Consider the following 19,906-nt stretch of genomic DNA (forward strand, 5'->3'; position numbering starts at 1 on the left):
TTTTCCCTTTTCACAGTAAGGCTTTGTCTTACAGTTTTTCTCTCCTCAGTTTTGCAAAGGCTCTGTAGAAAATAATGGCTTATTTGCTTCCCCAGTTAAACTCCCCTATATTATTTGCATATTCAATGCATAACTCATTAACTGATTGATATTAGTGTGTTGATGCTTTTTCCTGGAAGTTTCATTGTTAGACTAGTGACTTTTGAGCACTTTACCCTGATTTCCTTTGGGATTAAGACTAGGTTTTGCAGCACTAGGTTCATTCCAACTAAGGATGATTGACATTTCACAGACATTTAGCTGTCCTTTTGTCACATGTAATTTGAATAATCTGAAATCATGTGCTTTGATTGTATCCTATAATCAAACAAGTCCTACAGGTTTTGTTCTGGTTTTTTTTCTATTTTTTCTCATTTTTATTCCTGATTTATTAGGCTTAATTTTTTTTGTTTGTTTTTCTAGTGTTATGTTTTGTTTGGTTGATTTTGTTTTGTTCTTTCTGTCATTCTAGATAACTGACTGCATTTATCTTTTTTTTACCTGAATTCTACAATGCAAGGGTTTTCATTAGCAACTGACACTGAATGCCTCAGAGAATAAACTCATAAAGCAAAAAAATAAAACTTTTAACTGAGGAACAATAGTATTGTTAAATTTTACAGACAAGTAGCAACAGAAAAAGTAATTTTTAATCTGTTTAAATAAATAATCTTCAAATAATTTCATTATAAGGTTTTGCTTTATCACTGCTGCTCTGGTATGGAACGAAAGGCTATTCCTGTGTTTCTGGTTCAGAACAGTATCTCTTCTGTTTGTTGAGTCTGAATCAATTTGCATGCTCCTCTGTGTCGGACAGACTTTAAACAGGCACTTAACGTTCCAGCAGCATCCAGATCTGCATCCTGCGGAATAATCTAAATAAAGTCAATGGCTCCTTAGGAATGAAGTGCTGTTTAATGTGAGTGTATGGGATAAGGACCTAGTTCTTAATTTGGAACACTTCCTTTTGGTGTTAAACAGTTCTAGTTTCCAAAACTAAAGAGGTGCAAAGAAACCTTGTTTCTTCTTTCATTGTATACAGTTTGAAGCAAGAAAATATAGTGCATGAAAGATAATAAGAAAAATAAACAGTGTTATACACTAAAAAAAGAAAGCATCTGTTTCTTTAGTGGGCTGAAAAAAAATGATAGCATTAGTGAGGGTCCTGCAGCAATTGTACCTACGACAATTCCATACAGTATCAACCATCATTCAAATGATCATGGAGTACAGTTGCATCAATAAGTATTAAAGAGATTATTGTGTGTACAATAAGAAAGACTTGCTTTCCAAGAGGAAGAAATATAGCAGGTTCAGCATTATGCTGCTAGCAGATATCCAGTGTAGATTTGAGCTCCAATGCAAATGACCAAAACTGGGAGGAGAACATTTTGTGAAACTCAAAGTGTAGAAGGCAGTGTTGTTACTAAAAATCCAGATTATATCCTTGCCTGTAGAGAGGCTTTATATTATGGGAAGTGTATGCCCCAGTTGAAGTAGCTTGGGTAGGAAGATAAGACCAAGGTCAGGTACACCTTTTTCTCCCAGGGCAGTTAGGAAATGCCATGAAAAGAGCTGAATTAAACCACGTAGGAACCTTGTCACTACTGATGGAAGGATTGCAGAATATCTTAATATATGATTTAAAGCCTATTTCTTTTATTACTTGAAATTATGCTCACAAAAGTTTGCTGTATGGTGTTCCATAAAACAATGTGCAGTGAGGCAACTCCCAGTCTTTTCAGACATACATGTCAATAGCCTGGACTAACCAGGAGAGCCTAATGCTGAACTTGGTAAAAATTGTGATGGGAGAGGAGACAGCCTAACGTATGGCATGTCTCATCTGAAGAAGATTTATTCCTAGGAAAAGTTTTAATATTTGCCATTCCAGAATCAATATTTTTATTTTTGAGTTAATCCTCACAATTTCTATCACCTTTCATGAACATCTGAAATTCAAGGAAAAGGATTATTGTGCTTTAGCAAGATAAGTAGTTTATCTGTCTAGGAAGCTATGGATTTTTTCTTCTTTTCTTTAATAAATTTTGTTTACTAATTGTACTCAGAATTTTTTTTATACATAGAGTCTGTATGCATGTGAGATCCATAAATTAAGGCTATGACAATGTACCATCTGACAGGATGGATTATTTGAATCAGCTACTATTTTTTCTAAAAGAATGAAAATAAGCTGCGAGCAGCTAGCAAATTTTTAGCTACCAGGATAGTTTGCATTTTTACAAAATTGTCTTAAATGCTCTTTTAAAGGGTCATATATTCTACAAAATACTGCTAACTCACCTCATGATAACATACGGATGAGTCACATTTCCTTCAAGCAATTTATTTCTATGCTGCTGTGTAGTAAATGCATTAATTAATTAAACATTAATAATTTCTTTTAGTGGTTTGATTTTTTAATTAAGGATCTTTGGGGGAAATTTGTGTGAAGATCAGTCATAATTCAATACTAATAAAAAATGAATGCATGGTTTTGTGAATTGATAGAGCAACAGCTCTTGCAGTAGCATGGCATTTGTCCACGCATTTATCTGAGGTTGATACAATTGTATCTAAATGTGGCCTATGAACCATAACTGGCTTTTCAATAAAGAAAAAACTATCAATAAACACCTTTTCCAAGGCCAGAAAGTAACATTGTCTTAAATTGTTGCACTGTAGCCAGATCTGTTTTCTGATATTGTTAACCACAGAGTCATTTTTCTGTAAGAATAAGAACATGTGATAGCTCACTTTTAAAGTTGTCCTTATGCTATTGTGAAATCAACTGCTGAAAGATTCATAAATATATACAAAGCCCATAAAGTATCAAAAAAAATTAGCTGTTAGAGATTTTCTAATTTTTTTTAGTTTTTTATAAAAAAGTCTTTCAAGTTAGAAATTTTATACAATAGACTGTTCTTGATTTTTTTTTCAATAATACAGCTATTATTAATTTTTAAGAATAAGTTTAAATTCAGAACACATCACTTAATGATGACATGCCTAGGAAGTCAGATGAAGTTATTACATTTTCCTTGCTTGAATATTTAAATTTTTGAGGCTTCCTGAGAGTTAATTTTATATCTGTTACATTGGATCATTCTCTTTTCAAAATTATGAATTTTCTTGTCATATATTTTAGTGTTGGTAAAACAAGTTCAATTAACATTAGCAATTTTAATGAATAGAAATAGAAGAAAAAAATTAAAAGCTTAAAATGGAAAATAATAGTTTTGACTTATTTTCTCTATTGTCTTTATTTACAATTTTGATTCTGATGTGTGGTTGAATATTATAAACAGTGCTAAAATGAAACTCCCTGTCTTGAGGAGAATTGCAAATATGTGCACAGATAGGTCACCTTTGAAGCATTTTCCATTCTTGTTACCCTCACAAAGCTATCAGTAAGAATCTTTGGGTTTTTTATCTTGTTGGGATCTGTCAGCTATTCAGTGGAGTGAATCCATTTTTTCACAGAAGTCGTCAAGTATCTATCAGATGGGGGTAACTTTTTTTTTCCCCTGCCAATCTGGACAGCTTTAAAGTGACAATCTGACAGATGTAAATATGATTATTTAGGGAAAGCCTAAGGCAGCTTATTTTTGTGCAGCTCCTTAAAATTAAAAAGCATAGCAATCAGCTGAGGTTAAAAATGCCATTTATAATGCCAGATTTGAAAGAAAATAATAACTTTTCCTCATTGGAAGAAGACTTTTCTTCCACAAGATAAAAATATTGCAACTTTGAAAAAACTCAGAGAACCCAAAATATTGATCAGTGGCAGTATGTGATGTGAGGCAGTAGCTGGAAACTACAGAGAATGTTATGAAACCTAGTAGGAGTTCAGATCCTGACCATGGGTTTATAGGTTTATTTCTCTTTTATTTCTATATTAAGAAATGCAGTACTTCTGAAATGAATCAATTGTATGAGTAGACATTTTATAAGTAGATGTTTAGGTGAATGTTTCAGCTTTCAAGCATAGGCTGCAGTACCGGGAACATTTTGAAGTAAGAACAACCGAAGGGTTGACTGCTTTTTTTTATTTCAGTCACTTGAAGGGGGATTTCCAGTTGACCAGGCATGTTGCAGCCCTCCCTTACTGCCAACCTTCTCCAGTTGCACGAGGAATTGAAATAATGAGACAAGCTTCAAATGCCACGTGATGGAAGTTGATAGCAGATGAGCAAGTCTGCTGGCAAACCCTGTTAACACTATTAATTGAAATTGGAAATGTGACTGACCTGTGTCCTGTGTCCTTTACACTCAGAATGAGTATAAAGCTTGCACATGTAAATTAATCCAAAGAACTGTCACTAAGAAAGAGCAAAGAGTTACCAAAAAGGGGATATAAAAACTTGAAAATGTATGCAATAATTAAATTAGATTTTAAAAAATTCTCATTTTATTTTCTTATTTCAAAATGTAGTAGGATTACTAATAGCTGATAAGCTATATGAGAGTATGGCCTTGAATATATTATGGCATCAAATGTTAACAGGTTGATCTCTGAAATTGCTGCCAGTGTATTGATATTATCTTTATACTATTGCATTTTAAAATTTATGTTCTAACATTTTCCTCCTTTATTTCCCCCTACATTTTTCCATGTCACTGTGCTATTGTAGATTCCTCTCCATGTCTGTTCCTTTTTTCCCACCTACTATTTTGTGCTGAAAACCTTTCAGCTTTTTATCATGTTCTTCCATATGTATAATACCTTGTTCTCTGTTCTATCCTCTGAAAAGAGAGGTCTTGTTTTCTGTCTGTACCTAGACAAACTAATTCTTCATACCTTTACTCTTATAAGATGAATATCCAGACTCACCAGATGAATAACCACACATTGGGAAAAAGGCTGAGAAATGGTATATTTAAGTTTCACATGCTGTTCAGTTTTGTGAAGATTTTTGAAGTTTCTTCATCCTTCCATTCAACGTTTAGTTGATTTCTTTCATAGAGACACATTATTAGATTATTAGATCACATCAGATGACTGCTTTATATTATACAGGATAAGTAGTTTGAAAGGATTGCTAACTAATCATTATTTTTAAGTCAGTGAAGCAATTATAAACTTCCTTTTACATCATATACAGTCAGTAAGAAATATTTGAATTTTTACAGTGCTCCAAGATAAAAATAACATTAACTCTTTACTAAATAGAAATAGTTAATGATTACACAGGATTCTGTGTTTTACTTTCCTCACTATTTACTGTTGCTCTGTACTCACATGGTCATTCTTCACTTCTGATCTCAGTCATGATGACATTTGTGTTCCCCAGACGATCATATGGATTTTAAGGAGAAATTTTAATAGCTCTTTAATGAAACCCTCAAAAATATTGTTTCTGTTTTACTGCATAGCTCTGAGGAAGAATTTTTTTTTTTTTTTGGCAAAACTCTTATCTGTCCTTTCCAGTCAATGAACATATGTGTGGACAAGGAATTTTCTGAGTTAGAGGCATGGAAAATGCTGACATGGCAGCAGCTTTGTGTTTTTCAATAAAATGATAACTACTCCTGTTCTAGGAAACAGCAAGAGCACTACTCTGAATCTTGCTTTTAAGGGTTTTAGGGGCTCTAACCTTCCCTCTGTTTGCTATAATGTAGATAACAAATGTGAAAATGGAATTACAAGCTCACAGAACACTTTGTGTAGTCTTGATAGTGAACTATGTATCTCTTCATCTGAACCAAGTTTTATTTTGTAAACTTGGAGATGAAGTTACTTTTGGAATTTGCAAAACCACTGCAAATTCAGTCACAGAACATCATGTGGTGCAAAAACAGGGGAAAGCATAAAAATATTGATAGAAAATCAATGGAACATCAGTATTTTTAACCTGAACAACACAAATAGTCAATCAGGATACTTAGAGCACTTCCTCACTTACAGAATTTGTTGTCTTCCAGAGCTTTTGCTGTGTTTTATAAATGAATAATCAGAAATCATTTTAAGAACTTAAAGCTATTAGGCCAGAGAAAAGCATTTTATTATTGTTATTGTTCATTTGAAATGGTAATTAAAGACATCAGAACAAAATAATTTGCTTCAGTTTGCTGGTTAAACTTCTTTCATGCATTAATCATTATAATAAAAATATTTTACGTTACAATATAGTGCTTTTCAGACAAAGTATATTCCATTCACCTGGGTGTAAAATGGCACTGAAAATTAAGCTTGGTTTGGGGTTTTTGAAGGTTACATAAAATAAAGCAAGTCCAAATCACAAAATAAAACTTACTTGGACAAAGGAATTTTCTGGCAAAACATTTCAAAGTTTGTATCCACCATCAAAATACTTATTCAAGTTACTTTGAAAGTCAAAAGGGAGGGATTAATATTCTCCAAGTTAAATTTGACATCCTGCCTCTATATCAGGTGTTTTCACGACTAGCTTGAGTCTGCCTTTGCTTGAGTGAAAACCAAAGAGTATATTTTATTGACTCTTTTTAATGGGTACTTTTGTGTGTGTTGGGCTAAAAAAGACAACAAGGACAGAAATATTCCACAGGATCATTTTTTCTATTAGTTTTTTTAAAAACATAGCTTCAGATTAGAATATATTCAGATGCCAGTATTTACAGTGACTACTGACATATCATGAACAACAAATTTTAATGAAGTTGCATGTTCTTCACTGAGAATATTACTTTGTTTGAGATTTAATCCTTAAGTGTGTTGTTCTTTATTCCATTCATTATTGATGTAGCACTAGCCAGTTCAAGTCAGTTTAGTGAAAGGTTGCTATTTTTCAATGTCATCTTAGCACAAGTGTGTCCTATTTGATTTGGGCATGTATAACAAAAAATACCAGAATATATTGGCTAGAGTGTACAAGTCAAGTTTCTGCTTTTAGCTCCATGTTCAACACAAGCTGGAGGTGGAAATGAGATGAAGTTAACAGGAAAAATACAGCTCCCAGTGGAGCCACAGCTGAGTGTTTTGTGTTCATTTCTGTAAACTCAGCTTAGACCGCACATCAGAATGTGGCTTATATTGGTTTATCCTGAATATATTGTCAGCAGTATTACCTGCATCTGAAACTGTGGCAGACAAAAGGTTTTCTAAGTGCAGTTTGTGGCCTGAACCCAGTCTATGGAAACTGCATTTTGAAAGTTCCTTTTTAGAAGTTTAGGTTAGAAATAAAAATTGAAATATTTGGCTATTTAACAGCAAAATATGTACCTTTTTCTTAGAATAAATATATGCAAGCGTTTTACATTTTGCAAGCATTTTACATTTTGCAAGCCTAAATGAATAAATGGTAAGTCTCATTTTAGGCAATCCATTTTGTCTTTCAGTCCTATTTGTCACAAACACAAAAAAGGAAACAAGGTGACTTGATTTCCACCAAAATTCAGCAATAACATTTTTCCAAAACTTTGATGTGGTAGTTCCTTTACTTTCCTTTATGTAAAGGAAGTAAGGAAGTAAAAAAATACATCTGTATATATTCTGTCTTCTCTGTCACTGCTACATTCCTGATGATCTATTGAAATCGGACTGACGCTGGCAATCTATGCTGATTGTGCTGAAATAAATACAGTTAAATGTAACATATGTAGTTAAAACATACATGCAGACTTATGCCATGAAATAGATATATATGTAATTAAATGAGTATAAAATCTAGACCACATGTAGAGGACATTCAGAAATCCATAAAATTGATATATTTGAATCTGGATATATGGTATATCTGCTAGTAATTTATTTTACCACTGCCTAAATGTACTAATTCTAAATGATCTTTGGGTATAAAGTCAACAGACAGACAAAGAAAAAAACAGTATTTTTTATAATTTTTTTTATTTGAGACAGATAGTAGCCTACAGTTTTTACAGCACAAATTTTAGGACAAGCAATAAAAGGAAAAAGATGGCCTGCTTTTAATAGTTATAGGCTATGGGTTGCAATTTTTAAACCATAGCTTTGAGATCAACAGTGGCTGTTTTTGTATTTAGCTTTTGGTGGGTTTTGTTTCTGTTTTTGTTTTCCTAATTTGGATCATTAGTGTGCTTTGAAATGGATTTATGCGATGTGTGCACTTGTTATGCTTTGGTTCACATCAGTGAGTGGTCTTGGCATGCACAAGTTGTTTACCTTTCAGATGACACTAAATTGGAAAATGCACTACAGGAGTGCAGTGTATGTTCTTCAGCATGTAGTGATCAACCTGCATGTGGGACCAATTTAGGACTAGTCAAGGCCTTAACCTCTGACATGTGTGTGCTGTGCCATAATTGTCCAACTCTACAGTTCTGTTCTTAGCTCATTGCAGTACTGGCTAGGATGGTGTGAATTGAACAAATTATTTTTTGGGGGTTTTTTTGAGGCAGGATCTCTTCTTTTCTTCCAGATTTTGTCTTTTTCCTCTGCAGTGTAGGTTTCATGGGATTTTCAGTTCAGGAACTCAGAACTTCATTAAAGCAACAAAAATCAATGTAGGATGGAAACACAGAAAAAACTTATTGAAGTACGAATATAGTTTTCTGGCAGAAGACATTAAATCCAGCAAAACTTGATTTATTTTTTCCAGGAAAGAACAGTAACAATTAGAAGACAGACTGTAGGAGGATTTGGATTAAGTATAAAGGTAAGAGGATTTTTTTGGTCTATTATTCCATATTACACAAAGTGTGTCTTTGTATATAATCAATGTTACTGTTAATGAATGCAAATTCTATTTTAGAGGACTAGAAAGAAGAGAGGAAACATATTCTTGTGTGTTAGATACTGTCACAGCAGGCAACCAGAACTATGCTGCCCTATGGAGTGGAAGGCAATCATTGCCTTAAAATTCAAGCTGACCAACTCTGTGATAAGGTTTTATATAAGAGTTGAGAAGTGTTTTCAACTGTATAGACTGTACTTGTGTTCAACTGCTCTCTAATCTAAATAGTTGTTAATGAATACTAAATTACAGTGGCAGGCACATGGACCAGCCAGTAAGTTCATCATCAATTGTCCTACAAAGAATATCACATTAATTCACTGCAATTCTTTAGTGGGACAGAAAGTCTTATTGCTTGCTTGTATTGTTTATTTTTCTGTAGATCAAGCACAGACAGCAATTTATCATGTTACCATGTTTTTGCTTTCTTCAGTAAGATTTAAGAACATATACAAGTGTAGGTGATCCTTTTTAGGAGAGAGAGGAAGGTTTAATAATTTTTATTATTATAGTCTATGATTTTGGAAACCTTACCTTAGTGTTCAATCTGAGTGTAGACAACACAAGATTAAGTTTATCTTCTAAACTCAGCAGTTCTTAGTCTCAAGATAGCAATGGAAAAAATGAAGTGTACTTCACATGAATGCAAAGAGGCCTAAATTATTCATATATAGTGAAAGTATAGATTTTCCTATGAGCATCTGCTAGTACTGACCTTATAAGTGACTCCTTATAAGAAGGATTAATGTGCATTTGTGTTATCATTGATAAGAATATTGCTGAATAGAAATATTAATTTTTAAAAATGTCTTGGTGTGCTTGCTGTTATCTTATTGACCCATGAAGACCTCTGTTCAAGGAAAACTAATTGCTATTTTGTCACCAAAGTTTCTCATCAGTTTGGTCAACAACACTCAAGTTTTCTTGTCCTCCAATATCGTTGTAGGTTACAGTTCACTGAAAAATGATGAAGTAATGAATGTCAGTGTAAAATCAAGTATATGGGTAAATGAGTTTTTATATGGTGCTAAGAAATAACTGCTTGTAGTAAGGACTTTAGATGACTGGAAAACAAATCTCAAGTCAATAAACTTGATTTTTATGTATACTTTATAATGAGTTATCATTTAGAATTAACATTGTTGACAATCTCAAGATCCCATTACTTAATATTGTGGACATTGCATAAAATAAAATATCATTGATAAATATAAATTAAATAGTTAATGTGCAATGGTCTTTTTTAAATTAGTAGAGCACTATATTCTTACCTTTTTAGAGCAAGATACCCATTTTCTAGGATTATTTTATATCATAGATATTTTGATCAAAATTAACCTGAGTAATGGAAAGGCGAAGATACATAAAGTCAGATATGAATAGACAATTTTTAATTTTTGAAGTAACTAGCAATCAGATTATGAAATACCACAAGTACAATAACTTATGAAATAATGACAAAAATGTCATTAAAGAGAAAAGAAATCTCTTTAAAAGAAAGGAAACCCAGACTTGCTTGGATGGTGTAGATTAAATAAGGAAAATGAATTCTATGGTCCAGGATTTTCTGTAGGTGTATATCAGGTAGTATGATTTGTTACTCTAAAATTACTTAATTTTTAAAAAATCAATGTGGGACCTTTTTTGCTAGGTCACTTTATTAGTAATTCTACATTCTCACAAAGATGGACAAGCAATTGGATAGCCAGCACAATCTTAAAAAAATAATTAATATAATTTATTACTATCATAATTTTAAGCTAGTTGTAAGAAACACCTTAGAACTGGAACTTATAGTAATTTTCCTTTTTTACTTTAGTAGGCAAACTTTATGAAGACTCACTGAAATGGACTTTTTATTTATGGCATGAACTGACATGTCAGTTCCAAATACTCTGCAAAGTGCCAGTTTTCTGTTTAAAATGTGTCATTTAATTATGGTATGCTTCTTCTTGCAGATGAATAAAACTTTGCTGTTTTGTTTTGTTTTGTAAAATTCCTGAACTTTAACAAAGAACTCATATTTGTTATTAATATTAAATAGAAATGCAATTATTTTGAAGTTGTGCCAGAAAGTAGAGGTCTACAAGTAACCCTGAAAGAGTGGGAAGGACTGAGGCCTCTCCCCCTTGTCTCAGTAATTTCCACAGCCCCATGTACTAAGGTAGTTTCTGTTATCTTACTACTCCCAGACTAATTAAAGATAGGGGTTATTTAAGGACTTGCTTTCTGGCTGTGGTGCATATCAGAGGATGCCGTTTATCTGAGGTGTTAATTACAGCAGTACAGTGATTAATAGCCCTCACTTTAGAATACTTGCTTGTGCTTTGTTATGAATTTGCTTAGTTTTGGCAATTAGGTTTGGGGCATTATCATGTCTCTTTTTTCTGCTACCTTAAAACACCCATTTACTGTCAGAAATCTCACACGATAAAGTCACCTTTTAAATTTCTCTTGAGTCAATTTTGAAAATGTCTTATCCCACTGCAAGTATTTTGGAGCCTTGGAATTATCTTTTTTTCTTAAGAGCAGAGGACAAATTGATTATAATTCCAAAATTAAACTAATTTTTTTTTTTTTTTTTTAATTTGTCTGTGAGGGAAAATCTCTTCTCTTATAACCCGGGTGTTCCAACTATATTTGTAAAAATCAGAAATTCTGCAGATTGCTTAAAAAAACCTGCTTGTAGGATTGACTTTTTTCCAAGACCTAAACTTCAGCCCTCTTAAAAATAGATTGTAGTCCGCTCTTTTAAGGTTTGAAAACCTTGTGTTTTGCTGTACGTCTTAACTGAAGTTAGTGTTGAAACTGTGATTGAATTTGAAGCAGACCTGCTCTGGTTTACACTCTTCTGAAGGAATTATATTCTCTTTTCTGAAGTCTCCTGTTAAATATGTGTGTGTGAAAGAATAGCCATGGACATAGATGTAGAATTTGGTAAGTGTAGTGTCGTATTTTAGTCATTTATCACATCTCTGACTAGTTTGAGATGCAGAGTTTCAACAAAAGATGCTGCTAAGTGTATGATTTTTGAAAGAACACCCTGTTTTTTCAATAGTTGGAGTGTAGTGTTCCTGAAGAAATAGGCAACAAAATTGGTAGTTCATTAAACAAGTTGAGGTTTGCAGTTAAGTCTGACTCCTGGCTATCAGGACTACAGTACACTGCCATTTTCCTGCCTCTGTTTTGATCATTCTTTTAAAATGGTGGACAGCATCACAGATCTTCTGAGATTCAGTATGACTTTTCAGTTTGACTCAGTCAAAAAATTCGGTGGCAGTAGACCCTAAAGCTATTTTCACTAGTAGAAATGCTGCCTTTTAGTATGAAGTCAGAAAGTCCCCTACATTGTCTAACTCTGGTGATGATAAAGTCCAGCAATTGGTCTGATCTTTTATAAACTCTTTCCTTTAGAAAATAAAAAAGTAATTTCCTTGTTATATTTAGAGCCAAAAACCCCAAGCCTTTTTTAGTAAAAGTTACTGCTTTCAGTTGCCCTACTTTTCATATGTCAAAAACTTCTGAAAAAAACCCTCACACATGAAATCTGGAATAAGCAAAAATCTTTAGGAGTATATCATGTGAAACTTTGAATGGAGGTGTGGATGACCTCTCACCAGTAGTGGCCAACATCCAGGACAGTGACCTTCAAACAGCTGTCAGTGATTAGAGCCTCCTCTGCCTCTTCTAGCAGGACCACCTCTGCAGGTGGGTTGCTGCCATTATTCCAGGCTTATCTGTCCCTGCTTAAGGAAAAATGACAAAGAAAATTTGCTTGACAAAGATCAAGATAAGACTCTGGTAGAGGTCTGAGCCATTAAGTCTTCATTACTTGATGTATTTTTGTCTGGGATTATAACTACATGTCCATACTAGAGGAAGAGAAAATTTAAAGCAGTGGAAAAGTTGCCTCTGTTCCCAGAGATTTCTTCAGAAGAGTGTCCCCTGAGACTGTAAAACCAGATTTTAGACACACATACATTTTTTTCCTATACAGGACAGAGAATCAAGTATGGAGAATGCAGGATGCAAGGCTGCAGTATCAACCTGAAGTAGTATTCAACAAGATGTTGGCAGAATACATACAGTTTGCTACAAATTGCTAACAGTGACCGGGTATAGATAGGTGGTCAGCTATTTTCTGTTTCCTGTTTTGATTTTTTGTTTCCTAGAATAGTAGGCACTACATCCTTTTACTAATTTAAAAAGAAGCCTTCATGCAGGTCAGACTCGGATACAATGAGAGGAGATAATTCTCTTCAGTAGGACATCACTGAAAGCTTCTTCAGACCTGCCGTGTAAATGCATTTTGGTAGATTCAATACAAGGGAGGAATAATCATATTGTGTGCATTGCAGGCTCGCTTAGTAATAAAAGTAAATTACGGCTTTAATGGAGCCCCGAGTCTAAGGAGGCAGAGAGGCAGTTTTAAACCTTATACTTCTTTGCTGGGCTTTAAATAGAGCAACATGTATGTAACTTGGAAGCTTAGAAAGAAAATGACAAAGTTATTTTTTCTGGTTGTTTGAAAAATTTTGAAAAAAATTAAATTTGTATGTGACTAGAAATCTGGAGGGTATAGGTTAAAACTTTAAAATATATTGAGCTTGAACTCATTATCTGCAGTGAAGCCAACTTTTGCTGTTGCTGTTTCTCTGGTGAAAACTACTGAGAGATATTCAGCAAGCTATAATGCTTCAATTTAATTAGTCTGAATACATCCCTCAGCCTAACTGTAATGATGGTAGCCTCTGGTCTTTGTGGAGTCAATACTCAGTCTGTGCTAGAAATACTGATATGTTCTGTGCTTGTCAACACTCATCTCATGCAATGCCAGTAGAACTTTTCCTGTAAACAAAAAATTGTTGTAATATTACTGAGATCCCTATTAACTCAGTGTTTTTAGGGCCATTTGCATTAATAGCCACTAGCAAAAGGAACATTTAGCCTATTTAACATTCTACAGTGTCACAGGAAATTAATCTTTATTCCATGACAGAAAGAGGTGTTGAGTGCAGGAGTCTGTTCAGTTTCAAACACTTGGTGATTGTATGAAGAAGGGACATGTGCTGTTCCTGAGGCCATCAAAATACCTGTGTCAGTCCTTTTCACACCTTGACACCAGATACCTGGACCTAAAAAAGCCATCATTTCCAAAGTAAAACTGTCTGCTGAAAAGAAGAGTAAGCAAATCCTTAACCAGGATTCTTAGGCCAAACAACAATGCGGCAGACAGTGGTTTCTGGTGACCTGAATTTGTACAGCTTGCATTTGAGTGTACACTTTCATGCTCTCTGCAGAGGAAAAAATATTTGTGTCTCTCTGTATATTTGCCTTTACCTTCCTTTGAATTTCCTTTTCATTTAAGATTTATTTTTATTACTTTTTTCTTAAGGACTGTAAATGTTTCCAGTCCCAACAGGATAAACTGAATGAAGCAACAGCATTGAATTGTTGTTGAGCTGTTGGAACTATCATCCGGTTTTCATTTATTTCTCCCTATTTATTGAACACCTACTATTCCATTTCTTAATGTTCCTTTTTCTGTTTCTTGTTACTTATGCCACTGTTCTCTTCACTCTTGTGTGACAGACAGAAACAAATAAAGGATGCTTTTGAGATGAAAAGTCCAAACCTTCTTTCTTGTGCTTTTGTTTACCTCCTTCTAGCCAGCGTGAAAACACAGTGTGGTTGCCATTGTAGTTGGATGGCCATTCTGCTTTTACAGGACACATTTCATACATTAAGTGCTCCAGAATTCACAGAAACTGATGTCCTTTTTCTTCAAGTCTGGTAGAGTTCTGAATTCAGTTTCTGAGCTAATGATGGCAACTGAGAACTTCTTTATGTGACACAATAAGGAATTAATCACAATCAAATATTCATTAAAAAATAGAGGAAATGCAGAATCAGAGTTATTTTCTCAGTCTCTCTAAAAACTGCATTTAGAGAAAGGGTAAAATGTAACTTTAAGCAAAAAGGTATTTTTAGTGACTGACAAGATTGTCATTTATTCTGTTTTCAGGGTGGGGCAGAACATAATATTCCAGTGGTCATTTCCAAGATTTCCAAAGAACAAAGAGGTGGGTATCAGGTATCAGCTTATTACACTGTTCTTTAATGTTCCCTTTAAAGAAAGATGTATTAAATCTTGAGATTCTTCAGTGTTAAACAAATACTATCAAAAAACAAACCCTTTCTCTCCCATGTCTTTATGATCTCTTCCTCAGAAACTTTCTCTGAAAAAGTACGGAATTGATATTTGGAATAGTTTGTAAAGTCTTCAATGTATTTTTTTTTTAATAAAAGATTCTTGTAAAGCATTATTTTTAAGATGAGAAATAGGAAGGTATTTATAGAATGAAAATGTTTAACAAATTTAACAAAAGACAATGATTTACTGGCTTTCACTTCCCAGTTATTTTCTGGAAGCTGTAGCAGATCAAATGTTTGCCTCTGAAATCACGGTAACACAGCAGGAGAATGCATGACTTCTTAACCTGGTTAGTCAGGTAATATTGAGACAGGGGTGGCAAATTGCAGAACCTTGATAATACTCCTATGTTATTTCAGCATTAGATGCTGAGCTGTGTCAGCCTTTGCAGCAGCTCATATGTTGCAAAATCATTACTGCAAAAAGTCTTGACCATACTTAATAATAACAGAGCTGGTGCTGAATCTCTGTATCAACTGGCAATGTTTTGAAGTTACTGGAATGATACATGGATAATAGTTAAACAGCTCAAGATGTGCACAATTATGAGGGAGGAAGGTTGTGAACCAGTACTAATATGGTGTATTTAATATCTTTGTTATGTTTGTATTTATTTGTGCAAGGCCAGAAATGTAAACTTGGAAACATTTCCCGCCATCTGTAATGCAGTAATTCTAGAATTTAGCTTCTCCTCAACCAAAATGTGCCAGCATAAGAAAAGTCTCACATTCACCCACACAGATAAAGAAAGGTGTGGAGCAATCAGCATATTGAGAGCTGAAAGCCAGCCCTGAAAGGTAGATGTGAAAGTTGGAGTTAGGGAGGCTAAGGAGGAGCATGGAATGAGTCCCTAAGGAAGGCCATTAGGTTAACCTTAAGAAGTTATACTTGTGACTACATTCTCTTCAGTATACATATAACTAAGTAATACGTAAAAATGTGGCATATATTACATGCAGTAGCTATTAAAATGCTATTAAGCACTTCAGGAAAAATAAGAAAGATATACTTAATTGGGCACACTGAAGTGCAATTTTATTTTTGTCATTATTTTTTTGCTGCAGGAGCTGTTACATTGTTTCTAGCCCCCGTACTTAGCTATGATACAATTCATTACTGCTTTCACTTAAAATGCTGCTGATTTTGAGAGAGCTAGTTTTGAGGGACATCTCTTGTGTAGGAGACTGCTATCTTGAGATGTAGAAAATGTCATGCTGTGTGCCTGGACTAGGGAACTTTGATAAAGAAAATACTGCTTGACCTAAAGCCTGTGCCTCCAAAAAAATCAGAATGTCTGTCCTGCAATAATTTAACAATCCATTGTTAAAGATAGCTAATAGAACCATTCCTTCAAATGCGGATTTGAGTGTCATAATTTATGTCAATATGGATTCAATATAATTTTAAAGCTCATGTAAATAAGTAAAGTTTTTGGATCAAGTCAGATACTAGCCTTTTCCAGACAGTATCTTCTGTAATGATATGGAATACTGTGGGTAATAATTGCATGTAATCTGTTATCATTCCTTAGTTCTCATGTTGGGAGTTATTAACTTCTTTATAGACACTTAAATAATCTTTGTTATATTTCTGGTATGCTTATAAGGTGTGTTTGCACCAGATAGCTCTGAAATGGAGCACAGTGTTTAAAAAATGGAAGTGTAGAATTAGATTTTGTAAATGTCTTTGTGATGCAGCTTTGTTTTAAAAATCACATTCAGTTTGGCAATTTTTTTAATGATATATTGATTTTCTAGCTCTTCAGCATATTTAAGTGTTATGCAGCATTAATAGTCCCTGTTATTTATCAAAGATGCAGGATCTAAAAGGTCCTTTATATTTGGTAAAAGCTTCAAAATTAGATTTGTCATTCATAAGTAGCTCTGGAGTCTCCATGTTGCTTTTTTCTCTTTGCAAGAAATGATCTCTCACAGTCAAATAAGACCTAGTCCTGCAGTCCTTTTCTAGCCAGAAAAATATACCACACCTCACCAGAATGGCCTGAAAGCTGCCAAAGGACTGATGCATGAAATTTCGTAGTCTAGTGCTTGGGCTAACAGCCTCTTTTATTGTACCACTGATACAGTGGTAATTTGGGTTTAAAAAACAAAATACAAATAATTTATTTGGTAGTTTTATGTTGGGGTTTTTATCAGGTTTTGGGTTGAAGTTTTAAAAAATTATGCAAAAACATTAAATAAGAATTCATGTTCACAAAATGTTGGATGTTTTGTACAAAGTGAGTGAAAAATATGCTTTCTGTTTTCAGCTGAACTTTCAGGTTTGCTCTTTATAGGAGATGCAATTCTACAGGTGAGTAAAACTGCAAATTATTTTGTCTGTATTTTTCTACAAAAGTGAAATGAAATCTATGCTTATGAAATGTAGAGTAAGTCTTCTCTTTATCTTTTTAATAACAGATTAATGGAATTAATGTGAGAAAATGCAGGCATGAAGAAGTGGTGAGCTTTTCTGTTTTTTAGTCTACTTTTTGTCTTTTGTAGTTGCTGAAATGATGGTGTACGCTGATAGCAATGCAGTGGTATCAGCTGTTTTACTGTTGTTCCTAAACCAATATGACTGTACCTTCTAACATGACAAGCAACAAAGTGCAATCTTTTCTTCCTAAGTTTGTGTAATTGCTCTTCTCAGCTAGGCTTTTCTATATTAAAGGTGATTGTTTTATTATGAAGATTTGAGCTGTACATATTCCAGCATTTCTTCTTCCCGCTTATAGCTGTCAAATTTCAGCAGTGCTACACCCTTCTGGCTGTGCGAGGTCATTTTAATTTCAAAAGCTGTAATTTGCAGTATGTTGGAGATTTGTTGTTTGGTTCTTTAAATAAAAGAAAGAGACAAAAGTATTCATCTGCCTCTCGTCCTCTGGCTGTTCCTTATCAGGGTGCTCTTCTCCTTTAGTTAAGCTGTTATCATTTTGGGTATAAAATAACAGTGTATTAAGGAGATTTCTTCTAGAGAAGGAATTTTTGAGAAGTCTGTGGTAGGCTGGTTCCATAGGTTAATCAGTTTTGTGAAACACATCATGTACTTTTGTTGTATTTGACTTTTTGACTCTTCTTAAGTACTTTCAGATGCAGGAAACCCTATATTTCAGAAAATCGTGCCAGAAGTTAGAATATTACCAAATAAATTACCTTTAAATCCTGTTTAGCTCAGGAGAATTTTTACCTGTATTTTTAAAATAATGTAGTACTGTTGTATTTGAAAGCTTATCTTTCTGAATCTTACTTTGCTGATTCAAGGACATTCTTTGTGTTTCATACAGCATTCTGCTATATGTCAGATCATCGAACATGTGCTGCTCAGGTATAGAGAGCAGGAGTTAATAAAGATGAAGTTCTGATGAACGGGTTTAGTGCAGGTTGAAAGATTAGATCACTGCACTATTCTTCAGAGTACATTTGCACACTTTTTTCCTTTTGGAAATCTGTACAGCAAATCCTGCTTCATTCTTCAGAGCCTTCATAATACCCCCTTCTGTATATACTGGCTTATAGTCATACTTATATTGCTTTTAAGTTTTGTCTGTGCGACAGTGATCAGGTTGTAAATATTCTATAAGTTTACTGCAGTTGATTTTTTTAATATGCATTAATTTGGCAAATCTCTCAGTGGGATTTAAATGTTGGAAGTTAAATGTTGAAATTAAAAAACATGAGAAAGATATTACTAAAAGTGTAGCCTTGAATGCATACTGAAAACTGGTATGGACATCAGGACTTGCTTTTCTGTTTTCTGAGACATTTTCTTAACCCTCAAAATGATACATAAATCGGTTGGGTATTTATGATAAGGTTGAAACATGTTCAAGGAAAGAGATTTTGGAAAAGCTGAAAGGGGGGATTGACACAGAGTAGCAAGTGTTATCATATTAAATTTTGATTTATACCTTGTTTATCTAACATAATCCGCTTCTCAAACTCCTTGTAGATAATTCTCTAGGAATAAAAAAAAATGGTGTCTTATCAGTTTTGAATGTGCATTTATGTATTTGCAAATGGTTTCAAAGTTTAAGAAGCAAATAAATTTTAAATTAAATCCTTATTTTAATTAAGAATAATTTTTAATTTTTAATAGTAAATATTAACTAATATTTAAATAGGATCAAATGTCCATATGACATTTTATAAACTAAAATATGCATAAGAGTTATAAATATATAATATAAAAAAGCCAAAGTAAATGGACTCTGATAATCCATTTTTTTGGAAACATTCACTGCCATATGCTACGTGTTTGTGGAGTAAATTTGTTGTAAAGCTGCTATAGTGGTAATAGATGTGGTTTTGCATTGTGCAGTAACCTGTGGGTTTAGGCTTAGCCCTCAGTAAAGGAGAAGTACATCAACTGGTGTGCCAGCAGGAGTTGCAGGTGGGGTTTTGTCTGCAGTGTGTCCTTTGCAGCTGGAGTTGTTCTAGCACTTCTGTCTTGTAGGGTCTTTATCAAATACAGGATCTGTAGCTTTAACCTCAAGGTAATATAGAGAAAATAGGAAGTGTGTGGAGCCTAGTTGCTCGCAGCAGGGATTTGAACAGGAGTTGAAACTTAATTTTCAATCCTTATTGCATCTTGGTACTTTTGAAATGGCTCTGCAAGACACCTGAGCTTGTACCTTTGTTTCTTTCTGATTTTTTCTGTTACTAATTAAGGCTTAGCAGGTACATATGTTAGTGTTTGGGTTGTCTTAATGTCTTAGAAAATATTCCTTGTAAAGCAGTGTGGAATTTTTTTCAGTGGGTAGTGCTGAAGATACCTGTAGAAAATTCAGTCTTATATTTGCAGTGTGACTCTGATGAGAATTCTCTCTTTTCCTAGATGCAAAACTTGTTGCTACTTGTGGAAACTTTTTAAGGATATGTCATATCTTCATAGCTCTGCAAAGAAAAATCTGTGGCATAATCACTGCAGCCTATTGTATGACACTGGTATTTCACCTTGCTTT

General features: G+C 33.8%; 1 protein-coding gene across 1 annotated transcript in view; it reads left to right on the plus strand.

Annotated features, from left to right (window-relative positions):
• Positions 1-19,906, plus strand: part of SNTG1 (syntrophin gamma 1) — a 330,206-nt gene that overhangs the window by 186,455 nt on the left and 123,845 nt on the right. Inside the window, 4 exon segments of the mRNA XM_008644917.2 lie at positions 8,595-8,651; positions 14,755-14,812; positions 17,213-17,256; positions 17,364-17,405. Coding sequence (XP_008643139.1) covers positions 8,595-8,651; positions 14,755-14,812; positions 17,213-17,256; positions 17,364-17,405 — 201 coding nt within the window.

The sequence above is a fragment of the Corvus brachyrhynchos genome, unplaced genomic scaffold (genome assembly GCF_000691975.1).
Source record: "Corvus brachyrhynchos isolate BGI_N302 unplaced genomic scaffold, ASM69197v1 scaffold60, whole genome shotgun sequence".
Taxonomy (NCBI): Eukaryota; Metazoa; Chordata; class Aves; order Passeriformes; family Corvidae; genus Corvus; species Corvus brachyrhynchos.